Below are 18,795 nucleotides of genomic sequence, written 5' to 3' on the forward strand. Positions count from 1 at the left end.
ATGAGATGCTTGGTCCCAAGTGAAACACAGCTATTACTGTCAATAAAATACTGTGCATTACTTTTTAGTCCTTTGTTGCACTCTGACATCTGAAACCCATTCTTGGTTAAAATAACATAAAGTGACTTAACATATGCCAAACCACCTAACATAGTTATTCCAAGAAATACACCATTTTAGTGCACTGCTATCAGTAAATGCCTGTATCTTTAGATCCCTCCAACAAGCAGGAGGTCAGAGTTGTGTGGAAATGTATTATCTGTATGCATTGATCATAACTCAAAAGCATTACCCAGGAGAGGACATTGATTTCTTCAGTGTGTATTAATCACACTTCATTCCTGGGGAGTTGATGTAGAGTTAAATGCATAGTCAGTGATTCGGTTTTGTAGGTGTCAGAGGGAATCTGTTTGAGTTTTCTTTTAATTGCTTATTTATAGGCAAGTGGTTTACCAAACACTGGAAAGGTGCATCCTCTGTCCATGCTGTTGTATATCGTCCTCCTCTGTTCTGAAAACAAGTCTTTGTATAGATTTTTGTATGTTTTTTGCTCTTGGTCTCTTGAATAAGGAGACTCAATTAACCAAAAGCCTTTCTGCTCACTGTATTTCTGAGCTCAGATCAACACCCTTTCCCACGTTAGTTGAGATTCAGTGATACATGCTATTTCTGGATCCCTGTCCTTAATGGATGTGTGATGGGGGTGTAAGTTCTCTGCATTATCTTTCAGTTTCTGCCCTTTTTGTTTTCAGCAGCAGAAGACCATTGAGCAGTGACTAATGGAATGGGTTTAGGTGTCAAATACTTGCTCCTTCACAGGTGGTGTTCCTAAGTTGAATGTCTGTTCTTCCTCATTCCTTACAATTAGCAAAGACTTGGCAGAGTGAGTTTCTGAGTTCATGCCTAGAGTGTTAGCAGACCATAATCAACAAGTGAACTCGAATATGTCCTTTACAGTGCCATTAAAGAACGAAATATAAATATTCCTCCAGTAGTATTTGTAAGAACAAATATAGGTATGTGAGTCTGGGTAAGGAATTGACTGAAATGTCTGTGGAACACCGGGTGAATAGTAAGTTATATGAACAGCATGGAATATTCTGTATCTATATCTAGGAGTGATTACTTCTGTGATGCTCTGTTCTTGTACTTGTTAGAATAAGAAATACTTGCTTAAGGTAGGCTGAGCTATTGTTTGAAGAGTGTCACAGCATGACAAATGGCCGCACATGTTTCGTCTCTGAACTTTGCAGCAGGAGGTTTTGACGAGCAGGCCACATTTGGATTAAGCTGTGTATGGTGCTTAAGTGTACTTGTAAACCTTGGAGAACTGCTGCTAAGGCTTTCACAAACTCAGATTTCAAGGCAGTTGTCTGCTCCCCATTTCCTCCTTCACATGTACTTCATCTCTTCTGGGGGTTTCATTGGGTTTGGGATTATGTTGAATGAGTGATTTTTTTTATTTCTCAGGTAGGATTTTGGTTGGTTGGTTTAGTTTTTTATTAGGGCTTTTTTTTTTTTTTCATTTTCAATTCCTTTCCCACTCCTTACTGGTAGCTTTATGAAGTGAGATACAAAAACCACATTTAATTTAGGGAGAAATGTCTGCCTCTGGCCTTTTGCAAGCTGTGCACCAGATCTAGAAGATGTGGCTGGAATGGGTTAAGTGCCAGCATCGGATGACTCTCAGTGTAACCAACAGTGCTCAGAATTTGGGTTTTTCACAGGGCAGAGCTTTGCCACAGAGTTTGAGGTGTTCCTGCTTGCATGTTCTGGCAGGGTGCGCAGCCTGTCCTCGCCGCCTCCCCAAGCAGCCCTCTGCGTGGCTATGGAAATCTGCCTGACATTCCCACACCTCGTTTCAGCACACGCTGGAAATGTCGTGTTCCCCCTTGATATATATTACATACTATCCCCAAGCTCCTCGTTGTTGTCATGGGGTGGTGTTCCGTGGTCTGAGTGAGTCACAGATTTCCCGGACTGGAGAATCCCATGTGAAATCTGAGGAGTGGAGGGACACTTGAGATGAGATGACTGAATCCCCCTTTCCACACCCCAAATGGAATGTGTAGGAACAGCCTCCCCTTCCTTATGTGCCTCTGGTGCCGCAATTAACAGCAAGAGTAATCAGCATTTACATTTTAGTGGTCACTTAAAAGCTGGAGTAAATCTAAATAGTCTCTACCATGAGAACACTTGGGGTATTTTCTCCCCCACTGAGTTGTTGGCTCGCTAACCTTTCAGTCCAGTGGTCTGACAGGTCTTAGAGGAAAAACTGTGTCTTGTGCCTGCTGTGCTCTTGCTTCTGTGTTTCTGTCGATTTTGTGTGACTTAAAGATTCAGTTACTCAGGATTTGTGGGCTTTTGTAAAACAGTAGATATTGCATCCTTTTGAACTGTTTCATCATCTGTTATGGAATTGGTTTGCTCTAGTGTTTTTCAAAATGCTATTACTGAAACTGCTAAAATAATCACAAGGTTTTGATCGGGCTGGTTTGGGTCTGATCCCTTCTACACACCCCCTCCCACTGCTGCCCCATCCCCACAGTGAAGAAAACACCTCTTTCTGTTGTCTAAAACTTAAAGTCAGGTCGGGGCTGGATTTGGCTTCACACAGCTTAACAAAAACACGGGAAAAGGCTTTTCCATTGCCGTGCCTGTGCAGAATTTGGCCGCCAAGCCGCGGCTGTTGCTAATCCTGCATTATCCAAGGGGGTGTTTCACAGAGGGGAGCGGTGCTGCCGTGTGCTCCGTGCCAGCCTGGAGGGAACAGCCCCAGCTCAGCATGGGGAATGCCAGCTCTGCTGGGGTCAGTCTCGGGAGCCTCTTCAGAATTCCTGGCAGCAGCAGGAGCTCCTGCTGCTGCTGCTGCAACACGATTCCTCGTGTGCCCTCTCCTGCCTGAGCTGTCTGAAAGGGATAGGCTATCCTTCCCATGTTTGAAATGTCTTTTGGAGTCAGTCAGCAGGTCCAGGAGGAGTGAATAATGTGCCAAGCTCCTGGGAAGGAGCTTATTTTTGCTTTCTCAAACTGATACCCTACATTTGTAGGAGAGGAGCCTGATTTATTTCATTTAAATGAATTAGTTGTAAAAAAAGGCTTCTGGATTCACAAGTTCTTTTGCGTGCAGCTGTGGGAGAATTCACCCACTTATTGCTGACTTTTGCTCCCCATCTGATTATTTGCCTTTTTCTTTTTTTTTTTTTTTTTTTTTTTTTTGGTCTTTTTCCAAATTACATTTGCAAAGGGAACCTTCAAAATGTCTTGGCTGCCTGAATCAAAACTGTGAAGAGGTCTCAGCTGCTCCATTCATCTGAACAGATTTCTGACACAAATAAAGCCTGGATTTCAGAAAGCAAAGCACTTGAACACTTGATTCTCTTAAAGCACGTGCTTGAGTACTATTGAAGTACCTGCTCTTGTGCAGCTCTGTGCATTTGGTGCCGGGGTTGTTGATCAGGGCTGTTTCCATGCTCAGAACCTTTGCAAAATGAGCCAACTGAAGACTGAAGTGCTTTTACCAGCACTCTGAAAGCATCCTTCCTGCTGAAATGAAAGGTGTGCAAATTGAGCTTAACAACAAAATAATTCTGGGACAGCAAGTCTCATTACCCCCACCCATTCTTAGTTCACTGCAAGATTCTGCTGCAATTCCCAGTGCATCTAGGAGTTGGTTTTTTTTTGAGATCCTAATTTCATTGTGCTCTTCAGCAAGCATTTCACTGCAGGCAGCCATAAGGATGGAGAATCACTTAAAATCCTGTGTTTAAGATACTTACTCAGTGCTGGTACTGCAGCTGCTGAGTAACACACAGCCTTTTATATATTTATCCTCAATTGTCTTTCTGAAGTTCCCATCTATTATTACTCCATCTGGGAAAACAGGGTACAGAGAAGTAAAACCAGAAGTCAGACAGCCTGTCTGCAGCACAGTGAGTAATTGGACCCCTGGATCCCAAGCTGCCACTGTAATCACTGTACTGCATTCCTCAAATCTGTAATAATTAAAATGACAGTCTGGGCCATTGGCTGATGCGGTGGGCTGGAGCCTTTACACTTGGGAATATGAGAATAGGAAGTCAGTGAGAGGCTTTTTCTGGCTCTTCCAGTAGTAGCTAAGCATTAGAACACCAAATTTATTAAATAACTAAAGATTTTTATTTTACAGACCAGTTTGATTTTAGCTTTACAAATGCATGTTTTGATTCATCCCAACTCAAAAATGGCACATAAAATTGCTACAGGAGTTTAATAGTCATGAAAGAGCTCTGAAATGTAGTTAATAAAAATGTTTTATCTGTGTGAACATATACTAATCTCAACCTCTATTAATCATTCTAACAATGTGCATGAGTTTGGGTAATGTGTATTCTAATAAATGTTCATGTGGGCAATCTGCTAGCCATTGCCAGTTTCCTAAATGAATACCTTAATGGTTTCTGTAAGATTTTTTCCTATGATCTTGAATTGAAACTGCAGAAGAAGACACCTTGATAATACCAAGTTTTTTGAATCACCTAATAGATTATGTAACCCTCATAGTCAAATAATGTTAGTCTAGTGTTGTTAATTTACTGTGGGTCTCTGTTCCATTTAGCAAAAGGGTTTAACTGCAAATGCTAGTTTGAGATTTCGGAAAAATGTCTTATAAATGTGGTTTTGCTAGCTAAATTGTTAACTGTCCAGAATTTCTTAAATAGCACCAAATATCTATTGGGTGAACTAAAAGTCTGCTCTTTGTTTAGAAGCTCATTTAGGTTTGCAGCTGAGGTTTTCATTCATTCAAAGAATTCATTAAAAATCAAAACCAAATATTCAGGAGCAAAAAGCAATTGATTCTGTTGTGCTTTAGCATATTAGGAGCTGTGTTCTCAGATTTCATTATCTTTTGCAGCAGTAATATATGGTAAGCAAAGGATCTTAAAGTTTGTTATTATTCCTTTAAAATCGTTGTGGTGGAAAAATATATTTGTAGTTTGCAAACAAAGAAAAACTTCAACAACTGCAAAAGTGGGATGAATTTTCTGGACGTATGCAGTTCAGTGAACATTTTAATATTCCCTTACTTTCCCTATACTGCCTGCAGTTTCTCCTTAGGCACATTTTAAAAGGCTGAAGAACTGATTTCTCATGGTGTGCTTCACTTGGGGAGTGTCTCACCAGGTCACAGCATTTGTGCTTTAGCTTTGTTTAGGTAAACATGGCTTAGTGAGCTGTAATCGGTTGGTGCTCTTGGAGGTTCTGCACAACAATCTGGGTGGTTTATTTCTCATGGTACAGAAGTCTGGGAGAAGATAGTGGAAGTGACAAAAAAAGAATATATTTAGAGTAGATCTGGTCAGGAAAGCACATTAATGTATCAATTTATTTTGTCATAGTAATTAAATATAATATTTAGGTCTAGAGAGTCATAGATCTTAGCAGTTGCTTCAGCCCTTGCTGGGAAATAAGAAATTTCTTGCTGAATAACTTCTCCTTTCTCTCTTCTGCCTTTTAATTTTCTTTCTTCCTTTTTTTTTTTTTATTTTTATTTTTATTTTTTTTCCCCTTAACATATCTCTGGTAATTTCTTGACTATTTAATTTAAAGGAAAAACATTAAAATTTCAGTGGGTCCTGGGAAGTTCTTTTGTACAGTTTGTATTTTTTTTAGAAGATAGCTAAATGGTTGCTTTAGTGTCCTGCTGAGCATTAATTTCCAAAGCTGGTTTGGATTTGTCATGACTACACCTCAGATGGACATTGTCATGTGAGATTTTAACACTGTAATAGCTGCTACAGCACTAAATCAAAAGAGTCTTTTTAAAAGGATTGCTGATGTCCTGTTTTAATGTGTTAAGTGCTTTCCAGATTTCATTATCTTTAAAGAAGCTTCTTTGCAGCAACCCAATTTCATTAAATTTATCAGTATTTCCTTAGCACTGGGTAACTAAAATAAAATAAAAAATTAACAAGGTGTCAAAACACTTCTTAGAATAGTTATTGAATATAAACTGTACTGGCTACAAGTGTGATCTCCTGCAAGAGGCTTTTGGAATACCTGAGGGATTTGCATAAATGCATTGTCTTTTTTGAATTACCCAAAGGTGTAGTGAATGAAGTTGTACTGAATGTTGGCTTAATGGTGCATTTGTCTGGGACTGTATCTTAAAGGTGTCCTGTAAGCCTTGCTTTTACCAGAGTCAGAAATCCTGGCAGAATTTAAATTTTATTGTCTTAAACACAATACTTTTGGAAGCTGGAAAAATATGTTCTCCAGATGAAGTGTGTTCCCAAATGTTTGAGGAAATTAATCTAATTGTGTTGCTGTTCTGTTGCTGGATATTTGATAGTTTCATTGAAAATCTTGTTGGTTTTTTGTTTGTTTTAGGGATTTGTTATTTGTGATTTTTATTCTGTTTTACCTTTGAAACCCTGTAAAAGCCCACTAGAGGTACAGAGGTTTTTGAAGGATCAGTAAGATGATCAGTAATTTTCAGTTAGCTGAATCAACATTTAAGTTGTTTCATGTTTGAAGGAACACTGTCTTCCACAGGTAATTCTGTAAATGCTGGTTAATGTATTTCTGAGAGTACTGAGACCTCAATAATAGCTAACAGCTTTGCATTTGATATTTAAATGCATGGATATACACATTTACACTATAATGCATTGCTGGTTAGATTTTTTTGTTTGGGTTTGGTTTTGGCTTCTTTTTTTTTTAAGATAACTCAATTTTTAGAGTTTTTCTAGATGACTTAAAAGCAAGTAAGGGAATATTTGCTCAGGGAGATTAAGGACGGTTAACATTACAGCTATTTAGTAGTTCTTATTCTTTACATTTTTAAGATCTGATTATTTTCTGACTTCTAGTTGCTTGTAGATTTTGAATTAAAAACTTGCCTCTGGGAAATCAATCATAAAATATTCATTCACTTTAAGGAGGCAAGGATTTCATTTGTGTACATCCCTTTTTAAACTTGTAAATACAAATTTTCAATGGAGTTTCAGCCCATGAAAGCAAATTACCGAGTTCAATATGCAGGAGGACACTTACCTTTGCTCATGTTGAATATTTATGCCAGTTTAGTACTGAGTGAGTGAAGGAGGATGCATGTATGGTGTAACGGTCTCGTTATTGATGTATGGTGACTGAAATGTTCGTGCTGCCATTGACCAGCCCTATAAGCGAAACTGAGGAGATGCATCCAGCGCAAGAGCCATTGCTGTGCATTTTAAAACAGCTTTTTATTCCACACTGCCCCATCCAAGGAGCTATTTAATAGAGAAATTATACACTCTTGAAGAATAACAAGATTTCAGGGAAGAACTGGTTTGGTTTGGTTTTGCCATCATATGTTTCATGTACAGAAAGAACACAGAGGTGAAAATCCTCCAGGGAAGGGAGGATTTTCATACCAGGATTTGTGTTGCATCAGGAGCATAAGCAACCTCTTCCCCACTCTTATCACATGATTGTTCTAATAACTTGTGGTGTTTGGGTGTTGTAAGAACAACAGATTTCACCCCTGTTGTGTTACCATACTGGATTTTGCATTGGTGCATAGTCTTGGGCAGCAGCAACAACTTTGTTTCTACTTTCAGCAATGTCATCCACCTGCCAAACAGAAATGTACTCATATATATGATGCTATCTGTTCTGTTATTTGAGAATTTATGCAACGTGAAACTAAACATTGACTTTAGGCCTGCCTTTTCCTATTAGTTCAGTTTAAGAGTGATAGGCTGCATGTCCTGTGTATTTACATTTACAGAAGAAAAGTTCATGCAACTGTGAAGTAAATTTCAATGGATTTGAAAAAAAAAAACCTGTGTTTACAGTGATTTCAGATTTTCCTGTCAGGTTTGCTATTCCTTATTTTTAGCTGCAGAATAGTGAAATTCAGTGAAGGCTTGTAGTAGCTTATGATAAGTAGGCTTAATTTTTGTGTAAAACTTCATCTCAGAATTGTTTTCATAATGCTCTTTGAATTGGATACCATGTATTTTGTCCTTTATTTGATTTTTAGTTTCTTCTGGAATGTGTGTTGTTCATGTATCCTGAATCTCCGCCTAAGACAATGCGTGGGGGTTGGGTTCGGATTTTTTTTTTTTTTAAGGAAAAAATTTTTTGTGCACTTATATCTTAATCCTAACTATTTTCTTTCTGTTTTTCTTTTGTGTTTCTGACTTAGGAATTTTATGTGCTTGGTGGAGATGGAAAAGGAAGAAAAGCAAGCTGGCCTCCAGAAGAAAGAAGGCAGCGAATATTTAATGGAACTTTTTTTCTGGGAAACTATGTTTTGAGTGTTCCTCCTATACGTTGTCTGTAAATATCCTAGATATCAGCTGATTGCTATGATTGGAGACCTGGCTCATCAAACAGTGTACACTGCGAGAAGCCTGCCTAGGATAACACATTTTCTATTTTTTCTGAAAGTCTCTGAGAAAACACTGTAGGCATCTACCTGTTATTAACTCTGCATCTTGATTGAGCAAAACTAGTCTTTGAAGTGAACAGAAACAGAGCCTTTTTGGAAACTTTTATTGAACATGACTCATGGAGAAGAGCTTGGCTCTGAGATGCACCAGGATTCTGTTGTTCTAACTTACCTAGAGGGATTACTAATGCATCAAGCAGCAGGAGGCTCAGGTACTGCAGTTGACAAAAAGTCCACTGGTCATAGTGGGGAGGATCAAAACTTTAAGATTTCAGGAAATATATTTCCCAGCTGTCAGAGTAATGGTCCAGTTCTTAACACAAGTACGTATCGGGGATCTGGCATGCTGCACCTCAAAAAAGCAAGACTGTTGCAGTCTTCAGAAGACTGGAATGCAGCAAAGAGAAGGCGGTTGTCTGATTCCATTGTGGATTTAGATGGAAAAAAGGAAGCTTTGTTGGCTGGCATGGTTGAAAATGTGCCTAAAGGCAAACAGGATAGCACATTACTTGCCTCTTTGCTTCAGTCATTCAGCTCTAGGCTGCAGAGTGTTGCTCTGTCACAGCAGATTAGACAGAGTCTTAAGGAGCAAGGGTATTCTCTTAGCCATGATTCTTTACAAGTGGAGAAAGATTTAAGGTGCTATGGTGTTGCATCCAGCCACCTGAAGACTCTGCTGAAGAAGAGCAAAGCAAAAGATCAGAAGCTGGACAGCAGCCTGCCTGACATCACTAAGAACCTGCCCAAAGAGAGGTTTATAGAATCTCCTCATGCGGTGCAGAGCAGCCCCAAGGTGATGAACGAGCCCCTGTCATGTGCTGCAAGGTTACAAGCTGTTGCAAGCATGGTAGAGAAACGATCCAGTCCTGCTGCTTCGCCCAAGCCCAGCGTAGCGTGCAGCCAGCTGGCTTTGCTCCTTTCCAGTGAAGCCCACTTGCAGCAGTACTCCAGGGAACATGCTTTAAAAGCACAAAATGCCAATCAGATTGCAAGCGAGAGACTTGCAGCAATGGCCAGGCTACAAGAAAGTGCTCAGAAGGACATAGGCCAGTTTGGTTTGGCCAAAGGAATGACAAGCCATCTCAATGGTCAAGCAGGATCATCCCCCAAAGCAGTCACTAGCAAAGGCAATGTGGCACCGTTTCAGAGTTCAGTGGGAATCATGCACTCACCTCCCAAAACTGTGGGATACAAAAGTACTGTGGAAAGGAGTAACCTGAAAACCTCTCCCAGCAACAGTTTGCTCTTACATCTGCTGAAAAGCCAGAATACCACCAAGCAGGTGAAAGGGCATGAGCAGAGTGAGAGAGCCAGCATTTTTGAAGACAGCAGCACACCAACGACTGTTGATGAGTATTCGGACAACAATCCCAGTTTTACAGAAGACAGCAGTGATGATGAAAGCTCCCATTCTAACTGTCTTCCTATAGACCTTTCCTTTAAACAGAGGACAGATAAACCAGATGCAGGTCCACCTGCATCACTGGATAACCTGACTCAGTCCTTGCTTCGTAGCTGGGATCCAAAAGTTTCGTGTCCAGAGAACAAGGAAGAGAAAGACACTCCGAAAGCTTCTAAGCTGAATCCCCACCAGAAAGTAACACTACTTCAGCTGTTACTTGGGCATAAGACTGAAGAACAGGTAGACAAGAGTAATGATCCTCAGGGACCACACAGTACAGCTGATGTGGCAAAGTTCACTGTACAGACTGGGAAAAGGACTCCTGTTGCTGACAGTCCCAGTGCCAACCGAATGACTCCGTTAAGCACTCCACCCTTGCTGGCTTCTGCAAAAGCAGACTCTCCTATAAATCTCTCACACCAGTCACTGGCTGTCAAGCGGAGCTCGCCACCCTATGCCTGCAGCATCCAGCCGGACAGACTGATGAATTCTGCGTCTAAACACTTGATAGACCTGTCCAAAAGCAAGGAAATTCAAGGAGCTAAGCTGAGCAGGACTGATAGTCCCCAGAACTCCTCGGCATTCAGTGCTAGCAAGCTGCTGCAGAACCTGGCTCAGTGCGGCATGCAGAGTTCCATGTCGAGTGAGGAACAAAGAGCTAGCAAACAGCTGCTGCCAGGGAACATGGATAAACCTGTGGGCTTGATTGATAGATTGAACAGCCCTCTGCTTACGAATAAATTGAGTATGCATGAAGAAAATAACAAAATATTCAGTTGTCAGCCTGCACCCGCTGAACAAGGACTTCCAGGTTCAGAAATAGAAAATCTCCTTGAAAGGCGCACTGTCCTTCAGCTGCTTCTGGGAACTCCCAATAAAGGTAAAAGTGAAAAGAAAGAGAGGATGCTTTTAAGAGATGAAAGTTCTCAAGAACAGACAGACAAGGCTTTGAATGAGCAAATATTGACGGTGAAAATAAAAACTGAGCCATCTGACGAATCAAATGTTCCTTATAATTCAAATGCACAAGTAAGAGAATGCAAGGGTAACAAATTCCAAGGGTTTGTTCATTCACTGCAGAGAAACACAGCTGCTTCTCCAGCATCCGAGGAGGTGAAGTCTGAGCCTCTTTCACCTCAAGATTTCTCTTTTTCCAAAAATGGCCTGCTAAGTAGGTTGCTGAGACAGAATCAAGACAATTACCCTGCAGATGAGCTGGACAGGAGTCACCGAAACAACGAGCTGACACATCTTGAATCCAAGAATCTTTGCACAGTACCGAAGAAGAGGAAGCTTCATGCTGAGCCTTTGGAAAGCCCATTAAAAAAGATGAAAAGTAATGTGTCTGATGCTGGAAACAATCACGCTTCTCCTACCGAGGCACTGTATGGGCCTTTGCTTAACCAGCAAGAACTGAAATTCAGCAGAAGTGATGCTGAATTTAAATATGCTGTAAGTCATGGTTCAAATAGTGAAACTGAAAATAGGAGTTGGTCTAGAGATAGTAAAGGCTTTAATGTGTTGAAACAGCTGCTTCTCTCAGAAAACTGTGAGAGAGATCTGTCACAACATAGGAATAACATACTAACAGAGGGCAAGAAAAAAGGAAACAAAACCAGTGCAACAATCAATAAACCTGAATTCACCATTTCTTCAGTAAGATCATTAGTGGGAAGCCCTGTGCAGCAGAACAATTGTGTAGATCACAGAACATTTCAGTATCCCGTAACAGTGAAAAGTCCAGCCAGCTCCCCCTTCCCTGAACATCTGGGGAGTACAGTGTCCAGACTGGAGTCTGACCAGTTTAGCATGTGTTCCATGCCCGGTGAGAAGGGCCCCATCAGATGGGTGATCACGGGCATGGACAAGAATGATTATGAGAAGGACTCTCCAAGACTGACCAAAACCAATCCCATATTGTACTACATGTTACAGAAAGGTGGCAACTCTGTCAGCAACCAAGAAGCACATGACAAAGAAATTTGGAATGAACCTTCATTTACCGAGAGCTCAACTCGTGTTACAATCAAAGAGGAGTTGACATCTGACTCAGAGCTTAAAACTCCTTTCAGTAACTTAAGAAGCCCTTACAACAGCCATATGGGGAGTAACACCTCTCATCAGCATGGTGGTGTGAATGGAGATGTGCACGGACTTCTGGAAAAAGTGCGAACAATCAAAAAAGAGCCAGAATAAACTGCAGCCTCCTCAGTGAGTTTACAATCAGCGCTTTTGAATCTTTGTTTAAAAAAAAAACAAAAAAGAAAAGAAAAATGAGTATGAACTTCACTACTGTATAAATTGAGCATGATCTAAAAAAAAAAAAAAAAAGCATGGTCTAACTGAAATGTTTTCATTTGATAAACTTCTTATTTTTCTGGTGATGTTATTTAAAATACATGTAGATAAAATTTGCTTTACAGTAGATTGTCACAAGGAAACTAGAAGGGTTGTAATTTGTACAAGACATTTCTGTATGTATCAGATTAAGTTATGAGTACTCTTTGATCAGAGTCTTATTTGGTTCTGCAAGCTTTTGGTATAACATGAAGTGTAAGCGTACAGCCTAGGTGGTGGTAATGCTGCGTTTTCTCCCTCCCTGTAAAATAATCCTTATTTTTTTGAAGCCTGAGCATAGAGACAGTGTACTTTTTTTTTTTTTCCTGAATGTTTTAATATGTTTTGTGAAATTTTAAGAGTAACTTTTAAGAAGTGGAGCAGTCCGTCCAAGGTATTAGCTCGTCATATTGGAAAACCTGCGTCAGTGTTAATAATTGAAGTGCACTGAAATGTATTTTTTAGTGCTTCCAAAATTTGTATTGTTATTTTTAAATCTTGTTTGTGGTCCTGCCAGAATAGTGGTGTAAATCTATTTTTCTTCCTTGCCCTGCTCTCGACAAATGCCTTCCTCAGAATTCTTAGCCATAGTTATGAGTTACTAGTTAGAATTAAGGGTTTTTTCTAGGTTTTTATAAAAAAGGCAGATTTTCATGGGCCGTGCAAGTACTGCATGAGTCCTTTTGTCGGCACATTCCTGTCACTTTCCTGCCTAAAAGGGGAAAGCCAAAATGCCTCTTGGAGTAGTGTGATTGAGAAGGCTTAGTACATGTATTTAGTGAGGAAAATGCTGGAAAGCTTGTGAAGGAGATGAAGAGAATTGTGTGTTCAGCACCATCCTGCTTCCCTGTGGAAGAATACCATCTGCACTAAAGCAGCACATCAGACTTCCACTCAAAGATGGAATAGGATTTTAATGAAAAATGTGTTGGCCTCTTCCTGCAACCAGGGAAAAGAATCTATAATCTGCCAATATTTATTACTCCCTGAACAGCTGATACATGGTTTAATGCACTACCCTTTCACTGCAGAAAATCTGGCTTTAGAATAATTTTCCAGGTAGCAAGGAGGATAAAACTGTGGTTTTGTCATGTTCTGTAATGGATAGTGGGATATATCTGAGAAATCCTTCCCTGCCCTTTTCCTCAATCCCCACCTGTGCTGTGATTTGTAACATCTGGCACTATCAGCCTGAGATGGGAGGAACTGAAAATTGCAGTCAGAGCTGAGACATCTTGAAAGAATTGCTGGCTGGGGAAGAGTCGTGAGGCTCTGCTTTCCCGTTAGCACTGTCAGTGTTAACTCCATTTGCAGCCCTTATTTCTCTGGGGGCAGGAAGAGGACAAAATCCAGTTCCTCTAAATTATATGAACTATTGGCAAGCAGAAGTTTTGCTGAACTTTTTACTCCCCTTAAAAAAAAAAAGTTCTCTGTGGCTTCTTGATTTCATAGATAATCCTCTCTGCCATCAGCAAGCAGCTAAGCAGTAGGCTTGCACAAATAACGAAAGCTGCGCTCTGGTTTAATTTTGTCTGTTTTCAGCATTGCGAGCCAATGACACGAAAAAACTGCTGTTTCTGTCCATCCCGTGTCTGCATAGCAGACATCAGTGATGGGGCATTTTGCTCTTTTCCATCTGGTTTGGTTTCAGAGATCCTTTTCCCAGACTCCTGGCTTGCTGGGACAGAGCAAGCTGTTGTCTCCCTCTTTTCCCTGTCCCCAGCCCGAGATCAGTTCCTCCTCTTTCCAGTGCAGTTCCTACTGAAAGGGACTTCTTCTGTCTGACGGCTGGAAAATGCACCACTATTCTGTTTTGTCTCCCTCCGGGGGATACCTTCTTTTAGGGAACACAAATATTTGGCAGTATCTGGTATAAAACATTCCCCCTGGTTTTTATGAGAAATAACAGAGCAATTTAAAGATATATTTTTATGTTACTTCGGTGAAGCATAATATATTAATGGGCTGTACAAAGAAGATTTATATTTTAAAACCTTCACACAAATCTAATATCATTTTAAATGTCATTGTCTGAAGTATAATATAAAAATAAAATTTTGTTTGTCTTTAATATTGCATTTATAAGTAGCCCAATGACAATTCAGATGTCTCATAGAATAATCATTAACGAGATAAAGTATATTTTGGATTGACAGTGGAACTGAATTCTTTTTATATGAGTCAACCCAGCAGAAATATTAAAAAGATGGTATTTGTTCCATCCATTAAATGTCTTTTAAAGTCTTAATTGATTATTTTTCTTGAAACAATGTGTATATAGGTAGGAAATATATACAATATAGAATAATAGATGGTCCCCAGACTAAATACAGGGCTATAATTTGCTTGAAGAGCTCCACAGAAAATGCAGCATGAGAGGATGTGGAATTATCTGGTGGAAAAAACTTCTCCAAAGTTAAGCTGAGATGAAGAGTGAAGAAGAGATTCTGACCCTAACAAAAAATAACACTGGAATCGAGCAATGTGCTGACCTTTGTATTTATTCTAGGGTAGTCTATTGTTATAATATATACTTTTGAACATTTAGTTTTGGAAGTTTTGTAAAACCGTTAAAATGTTAACAGTTTCACCAGTTAAGGATTTAGCTTTCTTTTTAGTTGATGTTAACAAAAGGGTATTGCCATTCTCACAGACGTCAGTAAACTCTAAAATACAAGAATTTCAGTTTGGAACATGGTGTTCATGGAAGAATCTCCTCTCCTGTAGACAATGCCCTCTCAAACAGCAGGTAGCAAGGCCGAGCCCCTTGAGAGCAGCATGCCAAGGGAATGCTCAGTCAGCTGCTAAGAGGGCAACTGTCTCCTCCTGTATGGAATTCTCCAGTATTACTGGTGTTACCCCCTCCCTAGGGAAGAGAGGGAATCTACCCCATCCACATTTACAGCGTTGACACCTTAGGACCAAAGGCTCTTTAATTTTTTTTTTTTTTTTTTGTGTTGTAGCATGGGTGAGTGAAAAGGAGTTGCTATTTCTTTCCTTGAGGACTTTTTCATCAGAAAAGAGGGGTGTGGGAGCTGGGTTTGTTGTCCCAGGAGGGACTGGTAGGGCTGGCCATGTTTTCCCAAGCAGCTCTAAGATCCCTGGTTTCCACCAGTCCCTGCAGATGAATTGCAAACCAAGGTCATCTCTTGAGCAGCCCTCGGTACTCTGAGCAACTCCTGTTTCCTCTAAGCCTTTAGACCACAGATTTGGAGAAATAATGGAGTCTTGGCAGATCTTGGCAGCAGCAGCTGTACAGGCAGAGCAGTGCAGGATCAGTGGGTGCTGGTGTGTGATCCCACCATCAAAGGAGCAGGGAGGGAAGGGAGAGCACATCCCAGTTACAGCCAGCAGACACTGCTGGGGGAAAGCTGCCTCCAGCTCTCAGACCAGTGAGGAAGTGAGTTAGGGAATTGTCTCTATACCAGACTGAGAGTGCAGTTGCAGTCCCTTGGAACTTTGACCAGAATTGACTCTGCCCCACTTAGCTGGAAGGGCTGGGGCTGCAGCAGACGCGTTGTGGAGAGCCCGGTGCCTTGCTCGAGGGGCGTCACCAGCGCCTGGTGGAGCGCCCAAACCCGCTGGATTTGGGGATTGACTCGCAGATATTGGGAATTGCCATGCAGATATGCCTTTTCTTTCCAGAGGGAAGTGTCTGGGACTCAGATATCCAGGTTTCTAGTGTCTCCTCTGCCAAAGCTTGAGGAAAAAATGGTGGGTAATGCTTGACAGCAGAAGTGGAGAGCTGGAGGGCTTCTCTACTGATACCACATATCTGGGCAGCTCAGTTTGAGAAGTTTATGAGATCAAAAGGGAATTCAGCCATAAGTTTTACTTTTTGTAGCCATTTACTCTTAGTGAAGTTTTTAAATTTTTAATTTACAAATGTTTTTAAAAGAAAGAAATGAGTGGTTTAAATTTTCCCTGTTAAATGTTGGTGAAAGTATTACAGCTCTCATTGACGTCAGTGACATGATATTACCAGTTTGTTCTCTGCCCCATCTTACAGAGGAGTAAACTGGTAAGTATATATTATATATATATATTTATATATAATGTAAATATGTTGACTTGTTACGCCTATAATATGTTGAAATTGGTTTTTAAAAGGTGATGTAAATAGTGGTTTCCTTAATGAAAAATACATATTTTGTATTGTTCTAATGCAAAGGAAAAAAACCTTTTAATCTTTTTTGTTATGTATATTCCATGTATAAGTGTAAATATGATCACATAGGTTTAAAAACTTTTGCATGTATGTATACAGTTGCAAGTCTGGAAGAATGTATAGAAAAATTCTTTTATTTAAAATTGTGATTAACTGCTGCATGAAAAGTGCATGGGGGACCCTGTGCATCTGTGCGTTGGCAAAAAAAAAAAAAGTCTTAATAAGTCAGGTCAGTTCAAAACACAACAGTATTCCACTTCTGGACATGACTTCTGCTGTGGTATTTTAGCTTTGTGAAAGAATGTGCTTCAATTCAAAAGGGTCTGGAAAAAAAAATTGCAAACCTACTTTTAAAACATGAAGTGCTCATACAACTATAATAAGTCATGTAAGTTCAGGACTCCATTTTGCGTAATTAAAATATTGTACCTGGACTATTCCATCCCTGTAAAACAAAGGAGTATTGATTTTCATTGCCATACATAAGAATTTGGGATTTTACCACAACCAGTTTTATTGTGATGTGTCTTCAGTAATTTAACTGGTCTCATTTTTTTTATTAGAAATTAATTTCCTCATGTGATGTCACAAAACTGTACATACTGCAGTGTGAAGTTTTTTTAAATCTTTCAGTGTTTACTTCCTGCAGAAGATTTGAATAAATGAGAAAAATGCATTGTCTTGATGGTTTTTAAATCTGCTTTATTTCATGTGTACTTTGTGTTACTGGAGTGTTAGTGGGCTCTTTGCATCAATGGTGTTGATGCAAATTTCTGACAACAAAAGTACCTCAAGGAACTTAGGCAAACACAGCCTTCAGCGAGGCTACTGACTGGAAGCTGAGTGTTGTTGAGCTGGAAATGAAACAGTCTAAATCAGATTAGCAGCTTTAGTTCACAAAGCTCTGTATTATGTTTTATTTAAATACCCTTCTGCTTATTAACTTGAAATCAATGACCATAAACTGTAAACCTCTAAGTGGGAATTCTCACGTGAAAATAATTTTGAATGCTAAAACATTGTTCATGTCCCTTGTGCAGGGCAGAAAGATCCGTTTCCTCACTAAAATCTACTTTGGTTCGTATCACAAAGAAGGCTTCTCAGTTTCTACGTTTGCTTAAGAACATAAATAGAATACGTGAACACAGTTTGCCCATGAAGCCCACACAAAGGTTTAACAGTGTATTTCCATCGTATTTTGGAGTTAAGTCAGCTTATGACATTAGTGCAAATGATGGATTGCAGCATTAGTGCAAGTGCTGTTTCTCCAGAAAATTTTTCTTCTAGGGTGTCCAGACTGTCTGGAGCTGTACAGTTGCAAGCAAGCACATAGGATAGGTCATGACTGTCTTGGGTAACACTAAAACCTATTTTCATGAATCCTCCCATGCTTCCTGGTCTCAGCAATAAATTGTGTGCCTGAGGTTCTTTGGAAGCATTCCGGAAGGCAGAAAATATAATACATGAAGGTAATTTTAAAACAGTAATTCCGAGTCCATAGATCTGAGCTAGGGCCTCCTGACCTGTATAACTGAGCATTTTAATTGTTCAGTATCCAAAATGGAGCAGCCATGGGGATGCTGTCTGACTTTGGATACATCACCTTGCAGTATGGATGTAATGCCACCAGTTATGCTCAGCTCTGCTCCAGAGGAAAAGGACCCTGACCCGGCTTCTGCCCAGACTCTTCTCTCTGTAAGTAGGCTTGATGTGAGGGATCAATGGCTGAGCCAAAAGGCACCTGAAAAAACAATATCACTAAGGAGCCAATCTCATCATCTAATGGCAGTGCAGCTTGGAAATAATGTCTTGAAATACGTGGTTTCATCAGTGCTGTGTTTCTTTCAGTTTTGAGCTTTGCCACCGGGCAAAGCCAATGCTCTACCTCTGTTTCTTCAGTGGTGATGCCCTGGGACAGTTCCATGGAGCACCTGAATATCTCTGACTTTTCTGGTATTACTTGGTGGGGATTTCAGGCACTAGTAAATTCCCTGCATTTATTCATTTGTGCTATGACACCAAGTAAAACTTGCACAGTGTCTACCAGAACAAGCAGGGCTGCAGAGCTGAGCGTAGGGTGTGCTGAAGAGCCTGTGGGGTACCAGGATGTGGAATGGGTGTGATATCCCAAGAACCATTCTCCTCTGAGGGAATGTGAACAGCATTTGCTTGGTGATTCAGAATGAACTCACTCAAAAGTGCTTCACACTGCTGGTGAACTCTTCACAGACAGATCTGCGGTCACATGGAATCGTGTTGGTCCCCAGCTTGTTCCTCACAGAATGAAAATTGAATGTGGTGTTGGTGGGTCTTTTCCACGAAACAGCTGCTGGATGAAGGAATTTTCATTTCTGCTTGAGATTTCCAAATTGGGGGGCAGGGGACAGCAATAGTGTTCGTGGGACTTGGCACCCCAGTCTTCTCTGCTCTTGAGTGAAATGAGCTTGTAGCATTGTGGGTGTCAAGGAC

The 18,795-nt window shown here is 40.3% G+C and overlaps 1 protein-coding gene across 4 annotated transcripts in view; it reads left to right on the plus strand.

Annotated features, from left to right (window-relative positions):
• The window catches only part of NRIP1 (nuclear receptor interacting protein 1), a 73,415-nt gene extending 56,413 nt beyond the window's left edge, over window positions 1-17,002 (plus strand). For all 4 annotated transcript variants that reach the window (XM_041480203.1, XM_041480205.1, XM_041480204.1 and 1 more), the window contains one exon: window positions 8,174-17,002. In XM_041480203.1, the coding sequence (XP_041336137.1) occupies window positions 8,532-12,017 (3,486 nt within the window). In that variant the 5' untranslated portion in view covers window positions 8,174-8,531 and the 3' untranslated portion in view covers window positions 12,018-17,002. The remainder of the gene's footprint in view (window positions 1-8,173) is intronic.
• Window positions 17,003-18,795: the final 1,793 nt, after the last annotated feature.

The sequence above is a fragment of the Pyrgilauda ruficollis genome, unplaced genomic scaffold (assembly GCF_017590135.1).
Source record: "Pyrgilauda ruficollis isolate IOZ18807 unplaced genomic scaffold, ASM1759013v1 scaffold50, whole genome shotgun sequence".
Lineage (NCBI taxonomy): Eukaryota > Metazoa > Chordata > Aves > Passeriformes > Passeridae > Pyrgilauda > Pyrgilauda ruficollis.